At 43.5% G+C, this 23,997-nt stretch overlaps 1 protein-coding gene across 7 annotated transcripts in view; it reads left to right on the top strand.

Moving 5' to 3' along the window:
* TENM4 (teneurin transmembrane protein 4) overlaps positions 1 to 23,997 on the top strand; it is a 685,723-nt gene that overhangs the window by 479,510 nt on the left and 182,216 nt on the right. For all 7 annotated transcript variants that reach the window (XM_039848155.1, XM_039848159.1, XM_039848158.1 and 4 more), the window contains 2 exons: positions 5,011 to 5,109; positions 6,363 to 6,598. In XM_039848155.1, coding sequence (XP_039704089.1) covers positions 5,011 to 5,109; positions 6,363 to 6,598 — 335 coding nt within the window. The remainder of the gene's footprint in view (positions 1 to 5,010; positions 5,110 to 6,362; positions 6,599 to 23,997) is intronic.

Below are 23,997 nucleotides of genomic sequence, written 5' to 3'. Positions count from 1 at the left end.
GGCAAGTACCCAAATTACAGACTCCCAGAAGGAAAGCAGGTATTCAGCCTAAAAAATATTGTTTGTACAAATAGTTTAGGCATGGTGAGTCAGCCATTCTTTCCAGTTAATGGCAGAAATCCTCCTGAAACCTAAGTTTCCAGACACTAGCCAAGGGCCAACCTTATAAGCTATAAGCAGGCCTTTCAAAGGGTAGGAGTCAGGACTGCTGTCTTAACTCTTTTGTGCATAGGTAGAAAGTCTTATTACCATCCCCACTTTAGAGATGGAGAATCTAAAGCATGGCAAAGTTAAGTAACTTGCCTAAAGAACCGCAGCCAATAAGTGGCAAGGCCAGGATCTAGACCCAGGCTGGCTGGCTCTAGAGCCCATGCATCTAACCAGTATCCAATGCCACCTTCCTGATGATTAAAGGTAGCTTCTTAGCCATGCATTCATAAGAATTTACAGGAGAGAGAGGAATTCTGAGATGAGGCACAGTTGTGCAAAGGCACCAAGCCAAGAGAGAGCTTAGTATTTTGGAGATATGGCTAAGAGTTGGGTGAAGTGGGAACACAGAGGGCCTCATGGAGATGAAAGTAAATGGAGTTCAATGATGGAGGGCCTTGAGTTACATGAAAAAGGTTGTACTTTTCCTGTGGACATGGGGCCTAAGAGTGGTAGAAGTGGGAGTGAGTGGTCACCAATATTTTTTAAATAGGGGAGTGACATCATGGGATTGGCATTTTAAAAGGACTACTGTGGCCTGGAAGACCTGGTTAATTTTTCTGTTTCTTTGTTCATTCATTTCTTCAAATGCCAGTTTCATAACTAACCCTCTGTGTGGTCTTGGCCAAGTCTCTGACACCCTGCACACCTTGGGGGTCTCAGGTACAGAATGTGGGCTGCAGTGCCTACCTGTCCTGCTCTACTAGGTGGCTGTCCCAAGGCTTCATAGGTAGAAACACAGCCCAGGACAACAGGCTCACTGTGAGAAGATGGGCGATTGAACAGGGCAGTAGGGAAGAACTGGCCACTGCAGCTTCTCAGCCACTTCCTTCCCAAAAGCTACTTGTTCTGCCTTTGGAGGCGAGCTCAGCCTGCCCTGGTTAAAAGTGGTGGAACTAGAATCCTGCTTCAGGCCATTCAGGGACTATCCCAAGACCTTCCCTCAGGCTTAAAAGTGAGCCAGTCCCCTCAGTACTAAGAAAAGCTTTAAGAGCAGCACAGCCACAGCACTTGGTTGCAGGTCCCTCTCCAAGTACTTAGTCTCTCCTGAGAGGCATCTCGGGGCCTCGAGGTTGGAGAGATCTCTACATTTTCGTTGCCGTATAATCTTGGGCAGTGACTTAACTTCTCTGGGACTCGGTTTCCATATCTGTAAAATGAGATAACAACACCCATGAATGTGAGGATCAAATTAATCCCGTGTCTATATCTGACTTCCAGCAGCAGTGAGCTGGAGACCATGCAGGACTGTGACGCAGGAAGGGCTCAACAGCTTAGGAGAGCCGTGAGGAAACACTCCTAACTTTTGTTTTCCAGAAGAACTAGAAATCCAGAGTGTTGGGGGCAGGAGATACACTGGAAATTTAGGGGGGAGCCCTGAACTGGGAGTCGGGACACATAGATTTTAGTTTCAGCTGACTTGCTATGAGCATGGGAGCAGGATGCATGCCTTCTAGGCCTTGATTTCATTATCAAATAAGGCCTAATGATTTGACCCAGAACTAAGTTTTAAAAGTACAGAATAAAGTCATTTCGAGGCAGTAGTAGCATTCTGAACAGGCAGCATTTTCAGCTTGTGTCCCCCCAAATTCCCGAGTGATCTAAATGATTGATACCCAAGGTAGCATGAATGTAGAAGGTCTTTCAGGAAGTCTTATATTCCATCACTCTAGAGACCCATTGTTCTGTGACACTGCCTCTTCTCTTGTCCTAGTAGATCTGTACTTTTAAAATAATTGTTCTCTTTTTAAAATAATTTTTTTTTTTAATTATAAAAGTAAAAGTAAAAAATCACTTGATCCAGACACTGGAAAATTCCCACAGTTAACATTTTGATCTTTATCCTTTATGTCTTTTTATTTCTGAATATATTTGTTCATTTATGATGGATTTTAAGGTATAGATTTAACTCGCTGAGAGCATAGCCCTAGCCTCATGATGCAGCCCAGACTCTAGGTGTTCTGGAGAAATGCCATGCAACCAGACTCAGGCCCCAGGAAAGCAGCAGGAGCTCATCCCTCAGCCCTCTGGGCAGGGGCAGTTAGGGCCTGCTCAGGCTTGGCCATATGGACCGTAGAAAGACTGAAATTCCCTCCTGAAATGTAGAGAATGGAGGAAATAATAATACACCACCACCTGTGCTACCCTTAATTAAATACCAACTTCATGCCTGCAATATGGCAAGCACACTTCCCTTTATATATCCTATTACTCACTGTTTTCAGCAAATATTTACTGAGTGCTTACTAGCAGGTACCAGGCACTCTTCTAGACTCTGGGCACATGGGCAGAGAATAAGACAAGTAAGATTCCTATCATCGTGGAACTTAAACTGCATTAGGAAAAGATCATAATAAGCGGATACATATGTATAGTGGGGGTGGGGAAGGGGAGTGTCTGGTTGTGTGGGGAAAATTAAAGCAGTACAAAGAGGTGATGGGGAAAAGTAGAGTGGGGGCTATCATGGTTAAGATGAGAATGGAGGGAATGATCCATGCAGATATTTGGGGGAAGACGATTCAGGAAAAGAACAGAAAAGGCTCGGCTTGTTGGAGAAATAGCAAGGAGGCTGATGTATATGTAGCACACAAAATGAGGCTGGAGAAGGAGTAGGGTATCAAATCTCACGAGATCTCATGGGCCTTGGTAAGGACGATGGTTTTATTCCTGTGAGGGCATTAGAGGGAGGATCAAGAGCAGAGAAATGGCATGATCCAAATTATGCTTTAGCACCTATAAGGAGAGTAATTATTTCAGTTGATGAATGCTTGGAGAGATGTGAGATCAACTCACTTGCCGTGAGGGCCAATGAAGGATAAAGCTGAGAACTGTGTGACCCTAGGTCCTGTGTGCATCTCACTGCACCTCCCTAGAGGCAGAAATGAGGCCACTCTGAAGGACTTACACACCTGTCAATTCCTCCCAGATACTATGGGAGGGGCCCCAGGGCCCCTGAACACCACCAGAATAGCCTGCTCCCCAGGCTGCTGGGCCCAGCCAAGTTCAAGATTCTCTGGAAGGGAAGGTCCCCACCACCATGGCAGTACTCAGTGGCCCCAGCTTCAAAACAGTGTTGTCTTGTACTCTCACTGTCCCTGGGAATATTAATGCAATAGTGCTTCGAGAAAGTACTTACAGCCTTTCCTCATTTTGGCCTTTGAGGCCAGCCAGGAGGCAAAGCGACAGGATGAGCATTGACTCAGGATTATGAACAGAGAGGCCTAAGCTCAAGGATCAGACAAACCGAGGTTCCATTCCATCTCTGCCACGTGCTTACTCTGTGATAGGACCTTAGAAAAGTTACTTCTCTGAACTTTGCTTTGCGAGCCTACAGAACAAAGACAATAGTACTGAATTTACAGAGTTGTGAAGACAATGATTTATGTTAGATCATAGCTACAGAGCTCTAGAACAGTGAATAGTGTATGGTAGATATAGGGTAGATAGCAGCTATTATATTTAGCATTAGTAGTTCTATAATGTTTGTTTAGCCCTTGAAAATTCTTCCAACATTACTCAGATGACCCTACAGCTACTTTGTAAGCTTATTTTTCTTATCCCCATCTTACAGTTGAAGGAAGTATATAATTAGAAGAGGTTAAAGTTTTTAAGAAAGTCACACAGCAAGAAGGTTGCAGAAAAAGAACCTGAATTTGGGTTTCCTGGTTCTCAAGACCTGGTCAAAGTCAGAAGGAAGGTCCCTAGCAAGGCTGGACCCAAAAGTTAGCATTCTGTATCCAGTCCTTCCCTTATATGCACACACTAACAGGCTGAAACCACTACCAGCTCGTTCGAAGTGATTCACTACTGGATTTTCAAGTGAGGTGGCGGCAGTCCTGAAAATATCAGTAAACAGGATCCAGGGCACTCAAGTGTGAATGATGCCACTTAGCAGGTGTGGTTGAGACCAAAAAGGGCTAGTGTGTCTATCTTCATTCTGGGCTAGAAATAGGTAAAGCCACAAAATGCTGCACTGCCCTCAGCGCACTTGGGGGGATAAGACACCCCCTCTCTGTCTTCAGTGGGGTGCCATCCTCGCCAGTCAGTAATTATCTAGGTCCCCAAACTGCTGAAGGACCATGACACTCCAAATATCGTTAGCATCAACTTGAGAACTTGCAAAAATGCAGATTCTCAGGCCCCACACCCACCTCTGACTCTGAATCTCTGGGGGTGGGCCTCAGCAAAGCACAGCTCTCCAGATGATTCTGGTGCTGTCTCAAGTTTGAGAACCACTGCTTTAAAAGAAAATGTCCCAAAATGCCTGTCTTTCTTTTTTCTTTGGCAAAATGAGTGTCTCTAGCTATTAGTTTAAGCAGAATTAGCCAATATCAAGTAGAGGAGAAAGCACAGGTAACCAGATAAACCTGAGCTCAAATTCCTGCTTTGAACCTTGCTAGCTTGTAAGCTTGGCAAGTCCTGTTACCTCTTCACCTCTCAGTTTCCTCATCTAGAATGGAGATAATACTATCTTCCTTGTATAGCCTATTTTGAGGAGATGAGATAAAAGGAAGTAACATACGTAGCTCAGTGCCTGAGACATAATTAGTCTTCATCAGTAAAAGCTGTGATTTGATGCACACAATTGCCAGACATTCAGGTTTGTATAGAGAATGCTTCCTCTGGATGCTCTGTGCCAGGCAGACCCCTTGCACATGTGGCTTGCACACAGACCCATCGCCTGGAAACTGTCCTGCTGGCCTCATGCACAGCTGCACCAGACAGCCACTTTGTGTGTTTCTCTACTACCCCCTTCATCGATGCATGACTCATTGCTTCATTCATGTCTCCATGTGTGCGTAGAAACCTAGGCAAGCAGCCATTCCTAGGGACATTGCAGGACAACCTCATTGAGATGGACATTCTCAGCGCCTCCCGCCATGATGGGGCTTACAGTGACGGGTAGGTGACATCCCCATGCTCCTCCTCTCCGTGTGTGCTCTTCCCAAGGCTCCTACACTTGCATGAAGACCCTGAGACCTTTCCCTGGGATCTTCCAGGAGAAGGTGATGATGCCATGTTGCATGCCCATCCCCAAGTCCACGTTCAGATTGCAAGAGTTTATCCTTGGAATACCCTGTCCCCCAGCATATTAACAGCAATCTTGTTAATATGCAGCTCCTGGCATTTCATTGGCTGCCTCTGCCATTCTGAAAGCCATCTCACTTAGCACTTTTTATGCAGCGCAGGCCCCGTATTGTATGTATTCTGTCCTTGAATATGTGTTGTGTGGCCTGAGACATCTTGTACCTCAGCAGAGTGCGAACTTATCCTCAAGATTTATCCTTTACCCTAAGACTTGGGGAGATGCAGTGCAACCAGTACACTCCATTTCCCAGGCTGTGTACAAATCTGCCCATGGCCATGGTTAAAGTCAAGCTGTAGAGGATTTCCTGATACCTAGTTTGGCCACAACCATGAGCTTTGACCATGCCACGCTGCCCTTGAGACTGTAGCTAGGCTGCAGGATGCAGTTGCCTGCCTGTCCTCCCACAAAGCTTTTACCAGGGGCTTGGAAGGCAGTAATATGGCTTCTGAGCAGAGTGCTTCAAAGGCATTTGTTGCCATTGGCTGTGTAATAGGCACTAAGGGACTCAACCACTGCAGAACAAAGTGGCGGTTTTTTGGTTCCCACACTCTGAAAACCCTCTTTAAAAAGAATGGTATTCCAGTCCTCCATCAAAGTGTACTGATAAAGTAGGTATTAGAGGGAGAAGAAAAATTTTAGTTTCCGTTATCTTCAGGGGACAGAACAAAATTTTCAACACTTTCCAAGGTACTGCAATAATTTTAGAACACAGCTAGTTTATTCCCCCAAGAAACAGCCTCCCGGTCTCATCCCTTCCCAGGAAAAGAATCTCCACACTCAGACTTCTATCGAGTAGGTAACACTTTCTGCCTCAGCTTGGGTGGTTTTCCCCTTGGGCAGGGCTGTCCCATCTGTGTTCCGTGGAAACATGTCTTCGTATGCTCTGTTTTGTGGTCTGGTACGTGATTCTTTTTCCTGACCCTCTGTCTTCTCTGTGGTGATTCTCTCTCTCTCTCTCCAGGCTCCTCTGCATGCTTCTTCTACTGCTGCCTCTGTCCTCCTGGTCGATCTGGGTTCCTGGTAAGCAGGCAGACCCTGACACCCTCTGGCTTTTCTCCATCCACAGGCACTTCCTCTTCAAGCCCGGAGGCACCTCGCCCCTCTTCTGCACCACATCACCCGGGTACCCTCTGACGTCCAGCACAGTGTACTCACCTCCACCCCGGCCCCTGCCCCGCAGCACCTTCGCCCGACCAGCCTTCAACCTCAAGAAGCCCTCCAAGTACTGTAACTGGAAGTGCGCGGCCCTGAGCGCCATCGTCATCTCAGCCACACTAGTCATCCTGTTGGCGTACTTTGTGGGTAAGCGTGAGCACCTCCCTCACCTTAGATTCCCTGACTCCCCATTGGCCCAGAGGGCAGTGACAAAGATACCTATGGGCACTGAAGCCACCTTGCCGGCATGGCAGTCAAGGTGAGCCAAGCAGCCCTGGAGCTCTGAACTGGCCTGTACCCCCAAACTGTTAGGGTTCATTCCTTGGGGCCCCCTTCTCCTCCTCTCTGCACATATGTCAGGAAGAGAGCTTAGCATCTACTCTTTCAGGTGTTGGATGCCCAGCCTTAGGCATAAGCACTTACTAAGACTGGTGTTTGAGGTGGTGATCTGTGACATGAGTGTCATAAATTGGAGTCACTACAAAGAAAATGATAGGTTGGAGAGGCTGGATAGGAGTCAGGTCTCTCCTGCTGATGTAGTTACAGTGAGAAGCAGGAAGGAGGTGGGGTGCCCTGGGGTTGGAGGGAAACTGCCAAAGTTTGGATTGTGCTGACCTCAAGCCAAGAAAGTGTGCTTAGAGGAGAGAGTCTGACAAGGCAGTCTGAGGGTACTGCGGGAGCCAAGATCCAGAGTTAAATCATGGTCAGGGACCCAAGGAAGAGAAATCCCAGGATACAAGATTAACCATAAGCAATTAGAGCTAGCTGAGGATACGCAGAGACCGGAGCAGCACTGACTGACATTCCTACCTGACCCCACAGCACCTCTGCGATGTCAGATACTGCTCCTGGCCCATAGCCTTACTACCACAGGATGCCTCACACTGCATGCTCTTTTGATGTGTTTCTATCACAGTTTGTTTTCCTGCTTCGGACCCTTCTTTTTGGTCTGCTTTCAGGGAAGATATTAATCTGAAGAGATGCGCGAGCACTGTGTAGAGTCTGCTGCCTCTATGTAAATCAGCCTGTTAATAAAGGCATTCAACAGGCTTGGCTTAACCTTCTGTCCTTTCCAACCTTTAAATGCTATAATTTCAAGATTTAAGGTAGGTCAGGCCAGCTTGAGAAGGACTTGAATTCTAAGTAATTCTAAGTAATTCTAAGATAATTCTGTAAGCAAAGGGGATTTGTTTAGTAGAAGCCCAATAAGTAGAAATGAACTAACTGGCCAGAGGTAGACAGAGTGCCAAACAAAGGGATGTCCGGAGAGGTAGGAATGATTGTAATAGATCATGGGCCCCTGCTTGTTCAGTATATAGAGAAGAGATTTAAGTATAGATGAGGGTTTGGGTGATATAAGCTATAAAGCTGCTTCGCTCTCAAGATTCTTGAATTTATTCTTGAATCAAAACAAGTAATCAGGGAGATGATAGTCCTGCAAACAAGACAGTCTTCTTAAGTATCTTGAGCTATAATAAGCCTCCTTTGGCATACCATGCCAGATCTCTTTCCCCCTTGTGAAGACTGACTTAGAGAATTTCATGGCTTCAAGGCCAGGTTGGCATACATGCTTCATCTCTTCTTCTCTGTGATGGATTAGTTGTTGCTGCCTAGAAAGTCGAGTTGAGAAAGATCCTGAGGCTATGTTCAGACTCAGTGGAAAAGAGTCTGTGTGATTGATTAGTAATGTTTGTCATGGTCACAGGAATGGAGAATATTGATGACATCCCAGGTATTTGCCATCCCTCTTATGGGTCATTGGGTAAAAGGAACAGCCAAACTGGGTGAGGTCAGCACCTAACCAAGTTTTGTGAGATGTACATGATTGATGGACGCAGATCGGGTTGCAGGTGAGGGTTGTGGGATTCCAAGCACTATCACTCAACATGAAAGTTTCTTCTTGGCCATCACCAAAACTGTGTCCCTGCCAACCACGAGCACAGCTCTTGCTTTTGACCAACATTTTCCATTTCTTCAATGAATAAACTTCTGAACAAGCAGTGTCACTGTTCATCAAGAGGCAAGTAGTTTGCTGTGTATAGACGTTGTTTTGCATTGAAGTCTTAAGGTTTATATTCTGTAGCCTAGTTCAGGGAGCAAGAATAAATCTTCATATGATTAAATACACTCTCTTCTATTTCCTTCCTATGGGCTTCTTCCTCTCTCATTTAATAAAAATATACAGTTAGTTGTCAGCCGTCTACAAGTAGGGGTTACTGTGGGAGCTTGTGAGCTCCCTCTCATAGGAAGGGTACAAACAGAGCTTGATGTACTAAGAATGTACTAAGAATAAGTCCAAGCACTGAATGGGGCTTTTTACTGGATGACCATTACTTTTCCATGCAACATTGATAGTCTTTGAATGCATGATTTTGTGAATTTTATTTTTCATTCAGTAAACCATATAGGGTACCTGCTTTGAGCTAGGCACAGTCTAATTGCTAAAGCTAAAGATGCTATCCTTACACTTGAGGTGTCATAGCTTAGAAAAGGAGACAGCTATGTTGGCAGTGATTGAGGCAGCTCAGGACTTGTGGGAACTTATTCCCCGCCAGGAGGACTAGGGAAGGCTTTCTGGGAAAGGTGAGGTTTTAGCTGAATCTTCAAGTCAGAGTTAATGAGAAGTAGACACGCAGAGAAGGTATTTTAACGCAAATGAAGTTTCAGACTTGAAAGAGGACAATGTGATAAAGACACTTTCTATATTTGAACCATTCGAAGGGTGTTGGAGCTAATGCAGGAGAGTTTGGTCAGATTATGAGGATCACCTTGGAGGCCAAGTTAAGGACTTTATTGGATGGGCAGTGGGGAGCCATTGGAGGGTTTTAAGCAGTGGCAGGGCACAGTTTGATTTTATTTTGGAAAGATAAGGGTAGAGGAAGGAAGGATAGGCCCTACTGTAATAACTGAGTCAGAAGAAGCTAAGGGCTTCAACTAAAACTGGCAATGTAGGTGGGTGGAGAGGTGGGGTTGATATGAGGCCTATCTAGGAGAGTTTTTTCTCAAGTTTTGAGTGGTCAGTTCATTGAAAACATAGCCTTGCCAAGAATAAGTACATCCTTCTGATAAAACTCTATGTGTGTAGAAACTAAAAGACTGGACTCTAGATTCTATGTCCAAGGACCAGGTGCGAAAGACAAGTCAGGGTGTTCCTGTTGTTACCTGGAGACTCAGAGCTCACACCTGCCTCTGACAGCCTGGATTCTATTCCCAGATCTGCTACCTGGCCACTTCTTACCCTTGGGCAACTCACTTCTCTTTCTGAGCCCGGATTTCCTCATCTAGAAAATAGACCTGACCCATTACCTCAGAAAGATATGAGGCTGGAATAAGCTAATGCAGATGAATGCATTACAGGTGTGAGATCCATCCCTAGCTTTCCTCAAGGGCTGGGGGTGGCCACCTTAGTGCTTGATCTCCTCTAGCTGCTGGGGGTTAGGGATGAGCGCCTTATTTCTCGGCCATAGTCAGAGGCTGTGATGACTAACTTGTAAGGAACTATCAATTATTAAAAATCAAATTAATTGTCTCAGCCGAGCATAAATATCACTAACAAAGACTCTTTTTTTCCAGCAGGCCAACCAATCTAATCAACAGGCAAAAGCACAGATATTTAATTAGATTTTTGATGAAAAATTGTGTTTAATTTCAAGTATAATCAATTATTAATTACTGTAATGAGTGAATCTGACTGGGTTTACTAATTAACTCATTTAAAAATTATGAATAACCTTTTCATTTGTAATTATTTTCTACATCCTATCAAGTTCTAGATAAGAATTGCATCACCTCACCAGCAGAGCGGGAGGCAAAAACAGAGGGTGGAAAAGAATTGTTCTTTCTCTGGTGTCTGCTCAGAGCTGCCATATCTGGATGGAAACTTGACAGATCCATTTGGCATTCAGTTTCTTCATTGGAAAGTTTCTTGGGAAACAAGCAACCAGCGATCTTTTATTTGCAAAGGCATTTGCAGTTGTTTTCCGAGGGATATAGAGAAATTCGAGTCAGCACTTAGCACCCACAAAGGCTGCAAGGTCTAGGGCCTCATCCCTGGACCACCTTCTCATGTCCTTATCCCCAGTTTACAGATGAGGACACTGAGACCCGTGAGCTTAAGTAACTCACCCACTGCCACATGGTAAATGGCAAGACTGTGATCCAACCAACCCTAGTCACTTGGACTCTTAAGCCAATGCTTTCAAATTTTTTTCTCTTTTGAGCTCGCAGTCTTAAGGTTTATGCTATAACTTTCCCGTCTTAATTTAGTATTTTGAATTTTTACTACGTGCCTAGCATTGGTCCAAACCCATTACATGTATCATTTCTCTGAACACTCACAAGAATTCTGTGAGATAAATATTATTTTCTGGATTTTCTAGGAAAAGAAACTAAAGCTGAGAAATTAACAATTTGCCAGGGTCACAATACCAGTGAATGACATAGGATTTCAGCCTCTATGCTATAAATGCTGGGCTTGAACCAAATGATGTAGAATCAAAAGACCCCACTTCAGGCCTGGCTCTATCACTTGCTGACAGTACATTTGAACAAGTTACTTAATTAACTTCTCTGAACCTGAGTTTCCACTTTCCTTACGGTTCTTATAGCGGGTGTGGCTTGAATGATCAGCCCCATTTTACAGGAGAGGAAACTGAGAGTAGCCTCATCTTTGAGGGCCTGCATTCTGAAATTAGGCTCTGCTGCTGGCAAGCTTTATGACCTTAGGCAAGTCTACTTAACCTCTCTCAGCCTCAGTTTACACATCTATAAAATGAGGATAATAAAAGCGGCTACTTCACAGGGTCGTCAAGAAATTCCAGGAAGATAATTTATAGTAAGTACCTAGCACACTGCCTGGCACAGAATTAGCATTCAATAAAAGTTAGCTACTGTTATTATTACTATAATTATTAGTATTATTATTAGAGTATTAGTAAGTCTTGTGTGAAAACATGAACCAGCTTGTCTCCCTGCAGCACCTATGGGCTTCCCAGCCTGTGTTAGTCACAAGGGCAGCTGGCAGAACAACCAGGGGGACCTGTCAGAAAACATTTGTCGGAATGTCTTGCTGTTCCAGGGAAGCAGCCACAAGAAGAATCATTACCCAAAAAGCACCTCACATCAATTCTTTAACTAGGACAAAAGTTGATTTTTGCTTCACTGACAGTTGCCTCTATTCAGATAAGACTGACAGCTTCCCTTGCATTCAGAATCTCTATGTGAAAGGCAGACTCTGAGTGCAGCAGAAGAGCTGTGGATTAATATCTTGAGAACTCTTTAGGCACCTGTCTTGCCAGATAGGCCTTCGGAATGGGAGACGAAAAGGCTTGTTAATAACACAAAAACCAAGAATGGCTTCACATTTAAACGGAGAGTACCCTAGGATGCTATTTCTTCCATCATAGGTCCAGGTCCACCCTGCAGCACAGAGTTGTCATTTACTGTGATTTCTCTAAGGCAGCACAGTGTTCTGATCAGAAGAGAAGACAGGATTCAGCGTCTGACGGATTCAGTGGAAATTTCACCTCTGCCACTCTCCAGTTTTGTAACCCTTTTGAGCCTTGGATGCCTCATCTGCAAAGTGGGAAGAATAATAGTACTTCTTTCATGAGGCTGTTGTGCCTCATGAAAAGATTAAATGAAATGATATTGAAAAAACACAGGTCACATGACAAAAAAGGTATCCCTTGCTGGTGGCCTTGGGAGACTGTTAGCCCTTCTTGGAACCCAGTTATCTCAACCCACGATGTGGTGGGAGTAGACGACCCTGTTAGGTCCTTTCTGTCTACAGTTCTCTGTCTATAGGAAATGAACCAGGACAGTAGGGCGGAGTCACAAGCATGGGCTGCAGCCTCTGAGTAACTGCAGGGGAACATTCCAAAATGCTCAATTGCAAGGGGGGATTCTTTTTTTTTTTTTTAATTAGGTCGCTTTTTTCACCTTTACCAGCAGCTGATTGTGGATTGAAAAAAAAAGTCAGAACTCTTGTTTGAGGTGGTGATAGTTTAATTTATAAATTAAAATGTTGTTCGGCTTAATGGCTGCTTTTCAAAAGACAGTTATTGGAGAGCATCTCTTGTTGGAATATGATTGCAGTTCCCGGTCTGGAAGAGCCTGGGTCATCCAGTTTGGTTGAGGTGGAATTGGGTAAGTTTGATTTGTGCAGGCTCTCTCAAGATCTCTGACATTTCACCATGCAAACTGGGCTTAAGCATGGCAGCAATCCAGTTAGAAGGGATGTTAGCCTTCCTTTCTCTTTAGGGGTGGTGTTGCTTATCGTATCTCCTAATGTCTTATTCTCTGCTGCATATTCAGTTTCTTGCAAAAGCATGGCACACGACTTGGTTGAATAAAAGTCCTTGCAAGATGGTTAAACCTGCCAAGGCTTTTCTAGACAGAAGAATCGTAAGGGCAGAAATGTGCGTTTTATGTCCCGGGGCTTAGGTACATGTGAAATGGACATGAGATGACTACAGAAAGGATTCGAAATAGAGGCCAGGGTGATTTTACCCTCCTTCTTCTCCTCCATTATCCACATCTGGTTCAGCTCATGCAATATCAGGATCTCAGATGCCATTAGCTTCATAAACACAGGGTTGTTACACTTGGGCCTGGGTGTTATTAGTGAACAATAAGCTCATTTTCTCTCCTCCCTTTTCGACTTCGTATCATGCCTTTTGGATAGAAGCCATAGATTTAACTTTATAGCCCAAAGAATGGGAAACAGAGATGATTGAACTTGATCTTTTAGGAGGAAGAAAAAGTGATAAAGATACAGGATCCTGTATTAAAGCCTTTCTGTCCAAGATTGATTCCTTCATGCCGCTCTATGGGAATTGCTAATAGCAAAATATAAATAGATTGTTCTCTTTATAACATACCCCGGACAAATACTCCCCAACCCACAAAAAGAGGACTTGAGGAGACCAGCACGGCTCTCTGCAGTTGTCTGAAGTACCACTGAGCAGAGGAGGGGGCAGGCTTGCTCTATGGGGCCATCCAGGGCAGAACCACACCCCAAGCATCAAAATGACAGGAAGGCTAATTTGGGCTCCACGGGGGGAAGACTGCTCTAATAAGGGAGCTGCCTATAAGGAGTGGGCTTCATGTGTCTGGAATGAAAGGAGCAAGGTTATGTGTCCAGATTCTATAGACAAGTAGATCATGCCTGTATTGTCCTTCTGCCACTAGCTGTGCCACCTGGGCAAGGACTTAATCTCCTTAAGATCCCTGTCCTCATCTGTAAAATACGAATAACAAAAGACTAGCTGAAATGATAAGTCATTCACCATGTTTCAGCTCAGCAGGAAAAAAATTTTCCAGCCTGCAAACCTCATTCTCTCCTCACCTCTACTCTCTTCCCATTGGTGGAACCCAACCAGAAGCCTGAGTCTAAGGGAGCCCATTGGTCTAGATCCTATGGGCCATCCACCCAGGGCACAGAGCAGGGTGGAGAAGGATGGAGTGGGTCTGGACGACAAGTGGATAATGTCGGTATATCCACTCATCAAAATTCGTTCCCCTAGCAATGTTAGGGCTCTGACTGTACTCCTAAGACTAGGATTGAGACCCAAACCACATCCAGGTATGTTTCCCTTGCCTGTGTACTCACTCAGCCACCAAGCCCTGACTACTTGTGTTTAAAATCAGATTTATTGAGATATCATTTATCTCAATAAATAATATGCAGAAAATTAACACTTTTTTAGGTGTTTTATTCTGTGAATTCCACCAGAATTGCATGACCACCACCACAATCAAAACACAGAACATGTCCATCACCGCAAATAGCTCCCTTATGCTCCTTTGTAGTCAGTCCTCTCTCCTCATTCTTAGCCTCTGGCACTCACTCATCTATTCCCCGTCTCAGTGGTTTTAGAGAGGTACCATAAAGGAGCGATTTATTTACTGGACTCAAAATCAGGTGTTACCTACAATAACCTTTAAGATATCAAAGTATTATTGAGGAAATTTTAAAACATAATTCCGAATTCAAGATATTAGGGAAAGCCACTAAAACATTCAAGTGTGTTACACTTGACCTCCTTGCAGGATAGTGGCCAAAAACCTCCATGTGGTCAGCATGGATTCACAGGTTTATGTTCTTCTGCCTCTCTTATGGACCATTTTTTCATACAAACAGTTTCAAGAATTGACACAATTCTCATTCTTGTCAAGATTAATAGCTCTATCGTATTTGGCCATTGCATTTCATTGTATTCCTGTTGTTTCCAAATATTTGCTATTATAAATAGCATTTCTATGAACATTTTTATGCCTCTTGCCCTGTTTTTCTTTTCAATTATTTTGGGGAGTGTCTTCCCCAGAGCAGGATTCTTGGGTCACAAGGTGTGGACAGGTTGAAGCTCTTGTAACTCACTGGTAGGGGCTCCTCAGAAGGACAGGACTGAATTCCAAGGCCCCCAGCCAAGTGTCCACTGTCCCCACTGTGCTGCTTGGTGTCTCATCTTGGGTCGGATGGTTTAATGGGTGGGGGGCTGAGGACTTTATAAGTGGCCCTGAGACCCAGAGAAGCTAAAGGATCTTCACTCCCCGAGAGAACCCCACCTGCCTTCTCCCAGTCAGTTTCTTTCAAAGGCTTAGATTACATATCTCTTCATCAGTGAAACTCCTCTGACCCCCTCACACTAAGCCAGGAACCCAATTATGTGCTCTTATAGTTCTCACAGTACTCACCACAACAGCAACCAAATGATTATGTCATGGATTCGTTCATATCTGTCTCCGCTGTTAGGCTGTAAGCTCCATGAGGGCAGAAACCATTTCCATCTTACTCAGCGTTGTACCCACAGCTTCTTGTACCAGGGTCTGTCATGATATAGCATGTGCTCAGCAAAAATTCACTGAAGGGGAGGATGCCAGGACTAGAACCTAACAGATATTGCAAGGCATGGAATGGAAGGAAAGGAAAAGGTAAGCATAGAGGTTCAGGTTATTACAGGGAACAGAGATCGAAAGTCTAGAAACAGAGCGATAACACAAGAGTGAAAAAAGATTACTGGAAAGTAAGATGAGGGAAAACCAGAAGTGGCTGCCAAAGTATAGTCTTAGTGGGGCACAGACCAGGCATTGGACTCCTGTCTGTTCTTCATGACTGTGCCACTTTAAGCAAGAGCCTCGCTCTCTCTGAGCCTCAGTTTCCTTCTCTGTGAATGTAAATAATAGGCTGTTGTGGGGATGCAGTAACAATCAGGCACCTAGTTCTTACTAGTAGGAGCCACTAGTAAGTGAAATCTGCCTTCCCTTTCCCCCTGGCAAGCAAGCTGTATTGAATTTTAGGGCCGAGCAGTTCTGAGCTTGGAAAGGTTTTTAAAAAGCAAAGACCTGAGTTTACTAGTATATTCATTTTTTTTTTTTTTATAAGAATAGCAATGGCTGCATAGACAACGCTCCCAGGCCTTGGAGGCCCTTGCATTGTGGGCAATTTCAAGGCCCCTGAAGACACAGCATAGCCACAGTCGGTCAGGAAGTAGCCCTAACCGTGCGTCCAGAGTGCTCCTTCCATGACTTCACCCCAGGAGTGTGTGATAAAGGAATTCAATTTTACAGATTTTTAGCATCCTTGGAAAGACTTTGTCCCTAAGTCCTTATTTTTATTCTAGGCTAATTACTGCAAAGTAACATAATTTAATTGCACTTAGGTGCAGAGAAAAAGCAAGAATGTTCTCCCTGGTGTCTCTTCTTTGGCTGTTGCGAATACCTAGCTTGTGAAGAGGAGATGGATACGGTCAGGGCTATGCTTAGGGCTGCAGGCCTGGGACAGAGGCAAGGAAGCAAAGCAAGCTGCTCTTCACTGCAGGAGAAAAGGGGCAGGGGGGAGAGAGGCGTGAGATGGGGAGAGAGGGCTGTTAAAAACAGTATTTTTTCTCTTTGCCAAACAGTTAAACAACAAAACCACAACTGAATAGCTTCATCCTTTAAAGACGGCAATATAGTCTGTAGCAAACTCACGGACTTGGGGCAGAGTAAGACCTGCATTCCAGCCCCAGCTCGCACAACTTGTTTTCATCTCTCTGAGTCTCAGTTTCCTCACTGGTAAAATGTCAATTAATATCAAAGAGGTGTTTTGAACATTAAGTGAGAGAACATCCGTCAAGAGTCCAGTCTGTGGGTGGCCCACAATGGGTGTTCAGTAAATGCAGTTCTTACCCTGCGGGCAGCTGGATCACCCAGAGATTTTAAACCTTCTCAGATCCAGTGGCCAAGGGCCATCCCCAGATGCAGGGATTTCAGGTAATCTGGGATTAAGTAGAGGGAGCTTCTCTACGCTCAAGTTTGAACCGGCGGGGAGCATTCACTGAGCCATCTGCCCTGTTGTGTCCCTGGCTGTAAGGGACAGACAAAACCCGATAAGCTAGCATCACTACTTTGAGGCATCCGTGCTTTCATGGCAAGGCAGATGTGTAAGAAGCTGATGGCAATACTAGACTGTGGATAAAAACATGTTACTGGAGTTTGAACCTTATCCCTGTGAGAGCTTGAAGGAGAGAGCAATTCATTCTAACCAGGAATATCAGATAAAATTTCCCCAAGGCATTGAGCCTTGTAAATTAAGTAAGATATTGAAAGAGAAGCTAGGAATGACTTTTCTGGAAGATGGAACAGCCTAAAACAAAGGTAGAGGAGAGTAGGAAGGAACGTTGACTATTTTGGGCACCTGTATCAGAAGACTATGCATTAAAATGTTCATTTGTGCGTTTGACCTATCTGCAGGCCTCCATCTCTATTTTACTGAAAGCTCTTGAATATAAAACTACAGAAATCACAATGACTGCAGGAGGATACTGGCTGCCTTCCCCCTTAGAAGACAGGCTCCACCAGGCCAGTGCATAATAAATACTTTGCCTTTGGTGTGAGACCTTTCAAACTATAGATCCTCTTCAGCAGTCGGAATTAACTGCATTTCCTTGTCCTGCAAGCCCCAGATGTGGAAATTGAGGCCCACTGCAGTTAAATAACTTGTTCAGCCAGAATGAGTGGTAAATAATAGAGCCGGACCTGGAAACAAGATCTTCTGATTCCAAGTCCTGTGTTCCTTGTATCGGCCATGCAGTCTCTCAGAGCCATCCCATGATGTCTTTTGCTGCTGCTGTGCTCCACACCTAAGGCTCAGAGCAAACAAGGGGCTTTGCCATCATGTCTGAGTCTTTACTCCTGCTCTTAGCTCTTCTCCCATGACCTAACCTGATGTAACAGAGATGACAGCTCACAGGTATCAAGAGCTTACCATGTACCTGGCATGTTCTAACTGTTACATGTGTTTTCTTATTTAATATTCTCAACAATCTTACTTACCTAACAAATATTTGTCAAGTACCAATGTGTGCTAGGTACTAGCCTATTTTTATTTTCACCTTATAGATGAGAAACTGAAGCCCAAGGGGGATAAGTCATTTGTCCAAAGTTATACCAGTGAGTGAAAGAACCAGAGCTTGCCCTTTTCCCACTGAGCCCTATGATGCCCATAGCTGGGGTGGGGCTTGGACGGTCCATCTGATCTAAAATGCTGAAAGAATGCAGGGAGCTCGTGACTAAAGAAAGAAACTAGTGTTTTGTTTTCTTTTATGAAAGAAAAATTAACATCCAGCTGCCGTTGCTATGCATTGTGCCAGGATTGCTGTGTACCTATGGCACTGAATGGGGCTGTGGTCTACACCCAGAGTGCTTCAGGATTGGGGAGAAAAAGAGGCCCAAATGACATCAGGTACCTTGATACACAGCGCTTAATGAGCACCAGCACTTCGTGTTATCTGATTCAGCTGTTCTCCCCGCTTTATCTGGCATTGGTATATTGTCACTGGTGTAACATTTTATTTTGGAGAAAGCCCTTCCTGCTGATGTATGGCAAGCAGCCAGATTTATCCTGCCTTTGAGCCTGGAGTTAGATTTTGTTCACAGCCTCCAAAGGAGGAAGAGAGAAAAATGCCAGTATTATTATTAATTGTGCCGTGGCATCCATTTCATCACATTGTCCTAATTTTACCTCTCAGGGCCTCTATAGAATTCTACAGCAAGACATACTTCTTGGTCTCCTGTGCGTTTTGATCTGTGTGTGTCTCTGTGCATGTGAGCACACGATTCTACCCGACTTTGCGTGCAAAAAGGGTATTTGAGAGGAGATGGAGTGGAGGATAGCAAAGATTAAATGAGAATTTTAGGAGAAGTAGCATTTTTTTTTCTTTACCTGAAAACTGGAATCTCTTCTTTTGCAACTTGTTGTTTCTGTCTCCTAAATTTTCTGTAGTGCATTAAGTCCATTAAATAGAACTTTTCCTACACCTACTTGTGTAGGTCTGGGGCTGTGTTGGAAGTTTTATATATTTTGCATTAATCTATGTATTAAACGTTGGCTGTCCTTTCATTCATTAACTTGTAAGCAATGTAATGATAATGCCTTATATGTTTAATATACTTTGTAATCTGTAAGAACAATTGAATTTATTTTTTACAAGACTCTGGGAGATGGTTTTGTATTATACTTCCATTTATACACATGAAAAAAACTGAAGGTCAGATTGGTTAAGTGACTTATCTGCTCATGCACAGCTGGTAACGGCCAGATCTCCAGATCTATTCCACTGACTATAGAGATGGACAACAGAGCCAGCAAGGGACAGGAAGTACATTCAGGGCAATATACATGGGAGAGGTGTTGAAATAATGGTAAAGGCCTAGAGCTAGGGAGGGGACAGTAGATGTCATTTTTGGCTGGGAGTAATGGTGGAAATCCTCACAGAGGAGGTGACATTTGAAGTAGGCCTTAAAGGATGGGAGAATGTTTTTTTTTTAAAGTAGGAAAGGACGTGACCATTCCACATTGAGGCATTGCACTAAGAAAAGCCTGAAGGCTGGATGGACAGAGGTATTCAAGGGACAGGAGAAATCCACACAGACTAAGACTCCTGAGCAGGGAGCAGTAATAAGGAATGTCAGATAATGTGTTCAACAGCATTTAAAATGCTCTTTGAAAATTGTTTCTGTTATGAAGCAATATAACCTCAAGTTTTTATCCTCAGGAAAATATTTTCAATATAATTTGAACAGTAAGGCAGGTCAATATATTAATGAAATTTCCATTTTCCCCCATTTCTGTTATTTCCACAGTTTTACATTCAAGCAGAAAGTCAGTGTGTATAGTGAGTGGTCAGGGACAGGTTTAGAGCGGTCCGGATTTGACTCAGATCTGAAGTTACTCTCTGCCTCATTAAATGTGTGATCTCAGGCAAGTTTTTGAACCTCTTTGAGTCTCAGTTTCCTCATCTTGCATATGAGGGTAATAATATTACCTACCTCATAGCGCTTTGTGAGGATTAAATGACAGTGTGTTTATAAAGCATGTAGCACAGTATTTGGCATAATATAGCTTTCAGTTAATGACAGTGGCTATTGTTAACATGATCAACATCACCATGGTGCCCAAAACTCTGTGCTGCCTTAAACTTCCTAATCCGAGGCCTGAACCAAAGCAGGGGCTTGTGTAGATCAGAGAAGAACTCATATTTATTGAGAGCTCTGTGCATAGACAAGGGCAAAGAGACAGGAAAATGTGGTGAGATCCCGAAGAGTTGGAAAACACGCACGAGGCAGGAGACTGGGAAGCTGTGACATCACACACTCTGTTCTGTGAGATTTTAAAATGCTCTTTCAAAATGCTTCTCATTATGAAGAAATATTATCCCAAGTTACAAATCCGGGTGGCAGGCTCCATGTTAAGCTGTCTGCCCTCATTCCTCTCACCAAAGTGAATATTCCAGAGGGAAAAGGCCTATTCTAATAATATATACACAAATTAAAACTCCATTTAGAGGTACAGTAGAGACCACCTCCTAATTGACTTTGATCGTTGAAAAAAATTAGTCATAGGGTTCGTATGCCAAAGGAAATCAGGAAATGGGAGGGTTGCTCTATAGAGCCCTGACACAGTATGTTTTTTAGTAGCTATGGAAATGATACCTAGCAACATGCATTTCTCCTTCTATAGCTCCCAAGTATTAACCAAACCGATTAGATTAGATTTTCCTTCTGCCCCATTAGATGGCTGGTACGGGGGAAGGAAGAGATAATGAAAGGCTGGTCCTTTGCTAAATCCAGACATCTTAATATAGAAATGCTTAAATAGCTTTATAAATAGTGTTGACACTTAGATGCTGGTGCTACAAAGAAAGGAAACCGGAAATTGTGTAGGGCTTTACGCCGCCGGCATTTCCCCCCTCTAGGAAATAGCAGGCACTTCAGCAAGGCTGGGGTTGTTCTGCCAGGGAAGTGCTGGCTGCTCACCCCTAGGAGAGCAGTGTGAACAGGCTGACCATCCTCAGGTGTCTTTGACCCCTGGATCATTGGTAAGGCCTTGAATATGAAGGGCAGACAGTGGGCAGTGGGCCGTTTACTAGGTTTAAGCACTTCCTATTTGTGGCATCACTTCCTTGGATGTTTGCTCTGTTGGCAGTGATTTGATCAGAAAGTGCATGTTTATTCTAATCAGGACTAAATGGAGGCCTGTCCTGTGCTTCCTTGCAACAATCTGAGAAAGGCTTGGGATTTGAAGTGACTGAGACCTGGTTTGAGATCTTGGTGCTGCCATGATGAACGGTGCAATTATAGATAACTCTGGAGCCTTGGTTTTCTAAAGATGCAAAATTAGATATAATAACTACTTTGTTGCTATGTTTTGAGATGCCTAATCTATAAATTGAGGTTACTAATAATATATTTCTTAAAACATTGTGAGATTAATTGACATAATGAATGTGAATCCTCCAGCACTATGTCATATACATGGTACAATTTGAATAAATGAGAACTGTTATTGTTTTAATAATAATAACTCTAATTATGTCTGTCTCCTTCCTTTCCTCCCTTTCTTCTTCACTCCTATAGACCAGGGGCTGGAGGGTAGAAATGAAAGGAATAATCCCTGCACTAAAAAGAGAGCCTCATGGTGACCTGACATGGCAGGTCTGTGGGTTCATTTCCTTTACTTTAGGCTCAAGGAGAGGATTCCTTTAATCTGGGAATGCAGTGCCTGATGGGAGAACAAGCATAAGGATGGCTTTACTGCTTATACAAGATTTCCTGCTGTGACTGAATAACAGGGTCATTTGTTAGAAAGAGCTCTGAAGAGGAGTCTGGAGGCTGGGACTCAGAGCAGTCTCAGGCACTGACACCAGTAGTCTGAGTCTCCTCCTCTGTGTGGGATGGAGGTGGGGTAAGCCCCGTGACTAAGTTTAGTTGTAGCAACATCTCCCCTCAACACCAGAGCAAAACTCAGGTTTGTCAACTCTCAAGAAATCTCCATCCTTCATTTTCTCAGTGAATACCTTAATACACAATAAAATGAGGATGACGATATAATACCAGCAAAGAAAACCCCCACCTGGTCGTATATTTGAGTAAATGCCAAGCCCATAAAATACATACTTTTCTTTAATCTTCACAACTCTTGGAGCTAAGTATTATCGTCACCATTTTATAGATGAGGAAACTGAGGCTCAAAAGAGTTAAATAACATGAGTCAAGTCACATAAGTATAAACATGAGAACCAGAAGAGGAACACAAGGCTGTCTGGCTGCAAAAGCTGTGCTCGTAACCACTACACTTCTGTGCCTCCCGTTTTCTTGCCTCTGGAAACCAGCACAGTATTGGAGTAGGGCAGAGAGAGGTCGGATAACTGGGCTGGGGTCACTCCAAGGGTTAGTGGAGGTGGCCAACCCTAAATTAGTTATGTACAGAAGAGATCCTGGTAGAGCCTGTCAGGTGAAAGTTGCCCAGAAATGACAGCTTTCTTATTCTATTACTGTAATATCAGTTTATTCTGTACAAATTAGATTCCGACCCTAGTTCCCTTACAGCTTGCCATGTCACCAGTTTTCAGTGCTCTCCGGTTAAATTGATATTTCTCCTCGCATTGATGGTGGGTGTGCCTATTTCCCACTTCCATGGCTCACTACACTTGAGCCTCTCACTTATCCCCAGCCCCACCTTGATTTATAAAAATATTGAGCAGCTGCCAGCAAATCCTTGCTGAAAGGCCTCTCTTCCCCTCAGCAGTGCATGGTACAGAAAAATGATTAACTGTGCCAGAGTCCATTCTCCAGAAAACACTTAATTTGGGGGTGAGAGACAGTAACCCTGATTGTTGCAGTCAGGTTTATCCAGAGACAGGAAGAAAAGCAATATATTTACTTGATTTAAAATTAGCCCCACGTAGTCACCAGTGGGGTCCTGTCAGGCTGCTTTATAGCGACTCCGCTTTGAAAAACTGTTTTATCCACTGGGCAAATATCTCTAGTTCCTAAGTCTGTCAACTAATGGGAGCAGGATAGGAGAGGGCCCTCAGCTTAAAGAAATTTGCAGTTGGCAGGAAGGGTAGTTAGAGGGGAATATATTAAAAAAAAAAACATCCAGCCTTAGCAGATCCTGCAGTAGATTCAGGAATTAGGAAAACCAGTGTGGCAAAATTACAAGGAAGATGACAGCTGCCATTTATTGAGCTTCTAATATGTGCCAGGCACAGTTCTAAGCAAATTACATACATTACTTCATTTAATTCTTTGAAGTAGAACTATCTTCATTCTGCAGATGAGGAAACAGACTCAGAAAGGCTAAGTACTTTGCCCAAAGTCTTGAAATTAGTAAATGACCTTGCTCTGAGTGCCCTGGAGGGAGCCAGACTTGAGGACTGAGTCTGCCAAAGGACAAGTCCTTTATTTATGTTCATATGGTTTTGAATATGGAGGTCATTAATGCCTAAGGGGAAGGATGGGGGCCCCATGCTTTGTCCTTGAGATAAAAGCCTTTTCATAAACTGTCTCTAAAGAGCAAACCTAACAATGCTGTCAGCAAAGGCTTTGCCTTAACTTTTTTTTTTTTTTTTTAATTTTTATTTCAGGCATTGTAACTCACTAGCAGTAGGAGAACTCAGATCTGAGTTCAAATGTGTCTTTATCATTTTCATCTGGAAAGTGTCTCTGAGCAAGTTGTGCAGCCTCTCTGAGACTCCAGTTTGTTCACCTGTAAAATGAGCATGATGATTTTCTCAAGATTTAAGTAAGGATCGAATGAAATAGTTTATGCAGTTCGCCTTGCCTGAGTGTCTGACACATGCGTGTGTTCAAAGTTAGAATCTCCTTTCTCTGTTCTATCATCCTTTTCTACCTATTGTTCCTGAGACTGTTGCAGAACCTTCTTTTTAATGTAAAACAGCATCAGAGTGAGTTTGGAAACTAGTAAAGAAAATGTATCCATAACTCTACCACTATAATTTAAAGCTTGATGTTATTTTTATGTATGTCTTTCCAGATTTTTTTTTATATGTATATCTGGTTTTATAGAGATACAGTCAGCAAAAACATGCAATTTTGTGTCCTGCCTTCTTTCCCCTTAACATTATATTATAAGTATTTGCCCTCATTGCTGGTTGTCATAATTATTTTTTATAATGATCACCTCGTATTCTATTCAGTACTTGTATCATATTTTAGTTAAGTCATTCCCTACTTTTAGACATCTAGGTTGCTTCCAATTT

This window comes from Pteropus medius, unplaced genomic scaffold (genome assembly GCF_902729225.1).
Source record: "Pteropus medius unplaced genomic scaffold, Ma_sr-lr_union100, whole genome shotgun sequence".
Taxonomy (NCBI): Eukaryota; Metazoa; Chordata; class Mammalia; order Chiroptera; family Pteropodidae; genus Pteropus; species Pteropus medius.
Note: the sequence above shows the minus strand (reverse complement) of the source record. Positions and strands in the feature narration are given on the sequence as shown.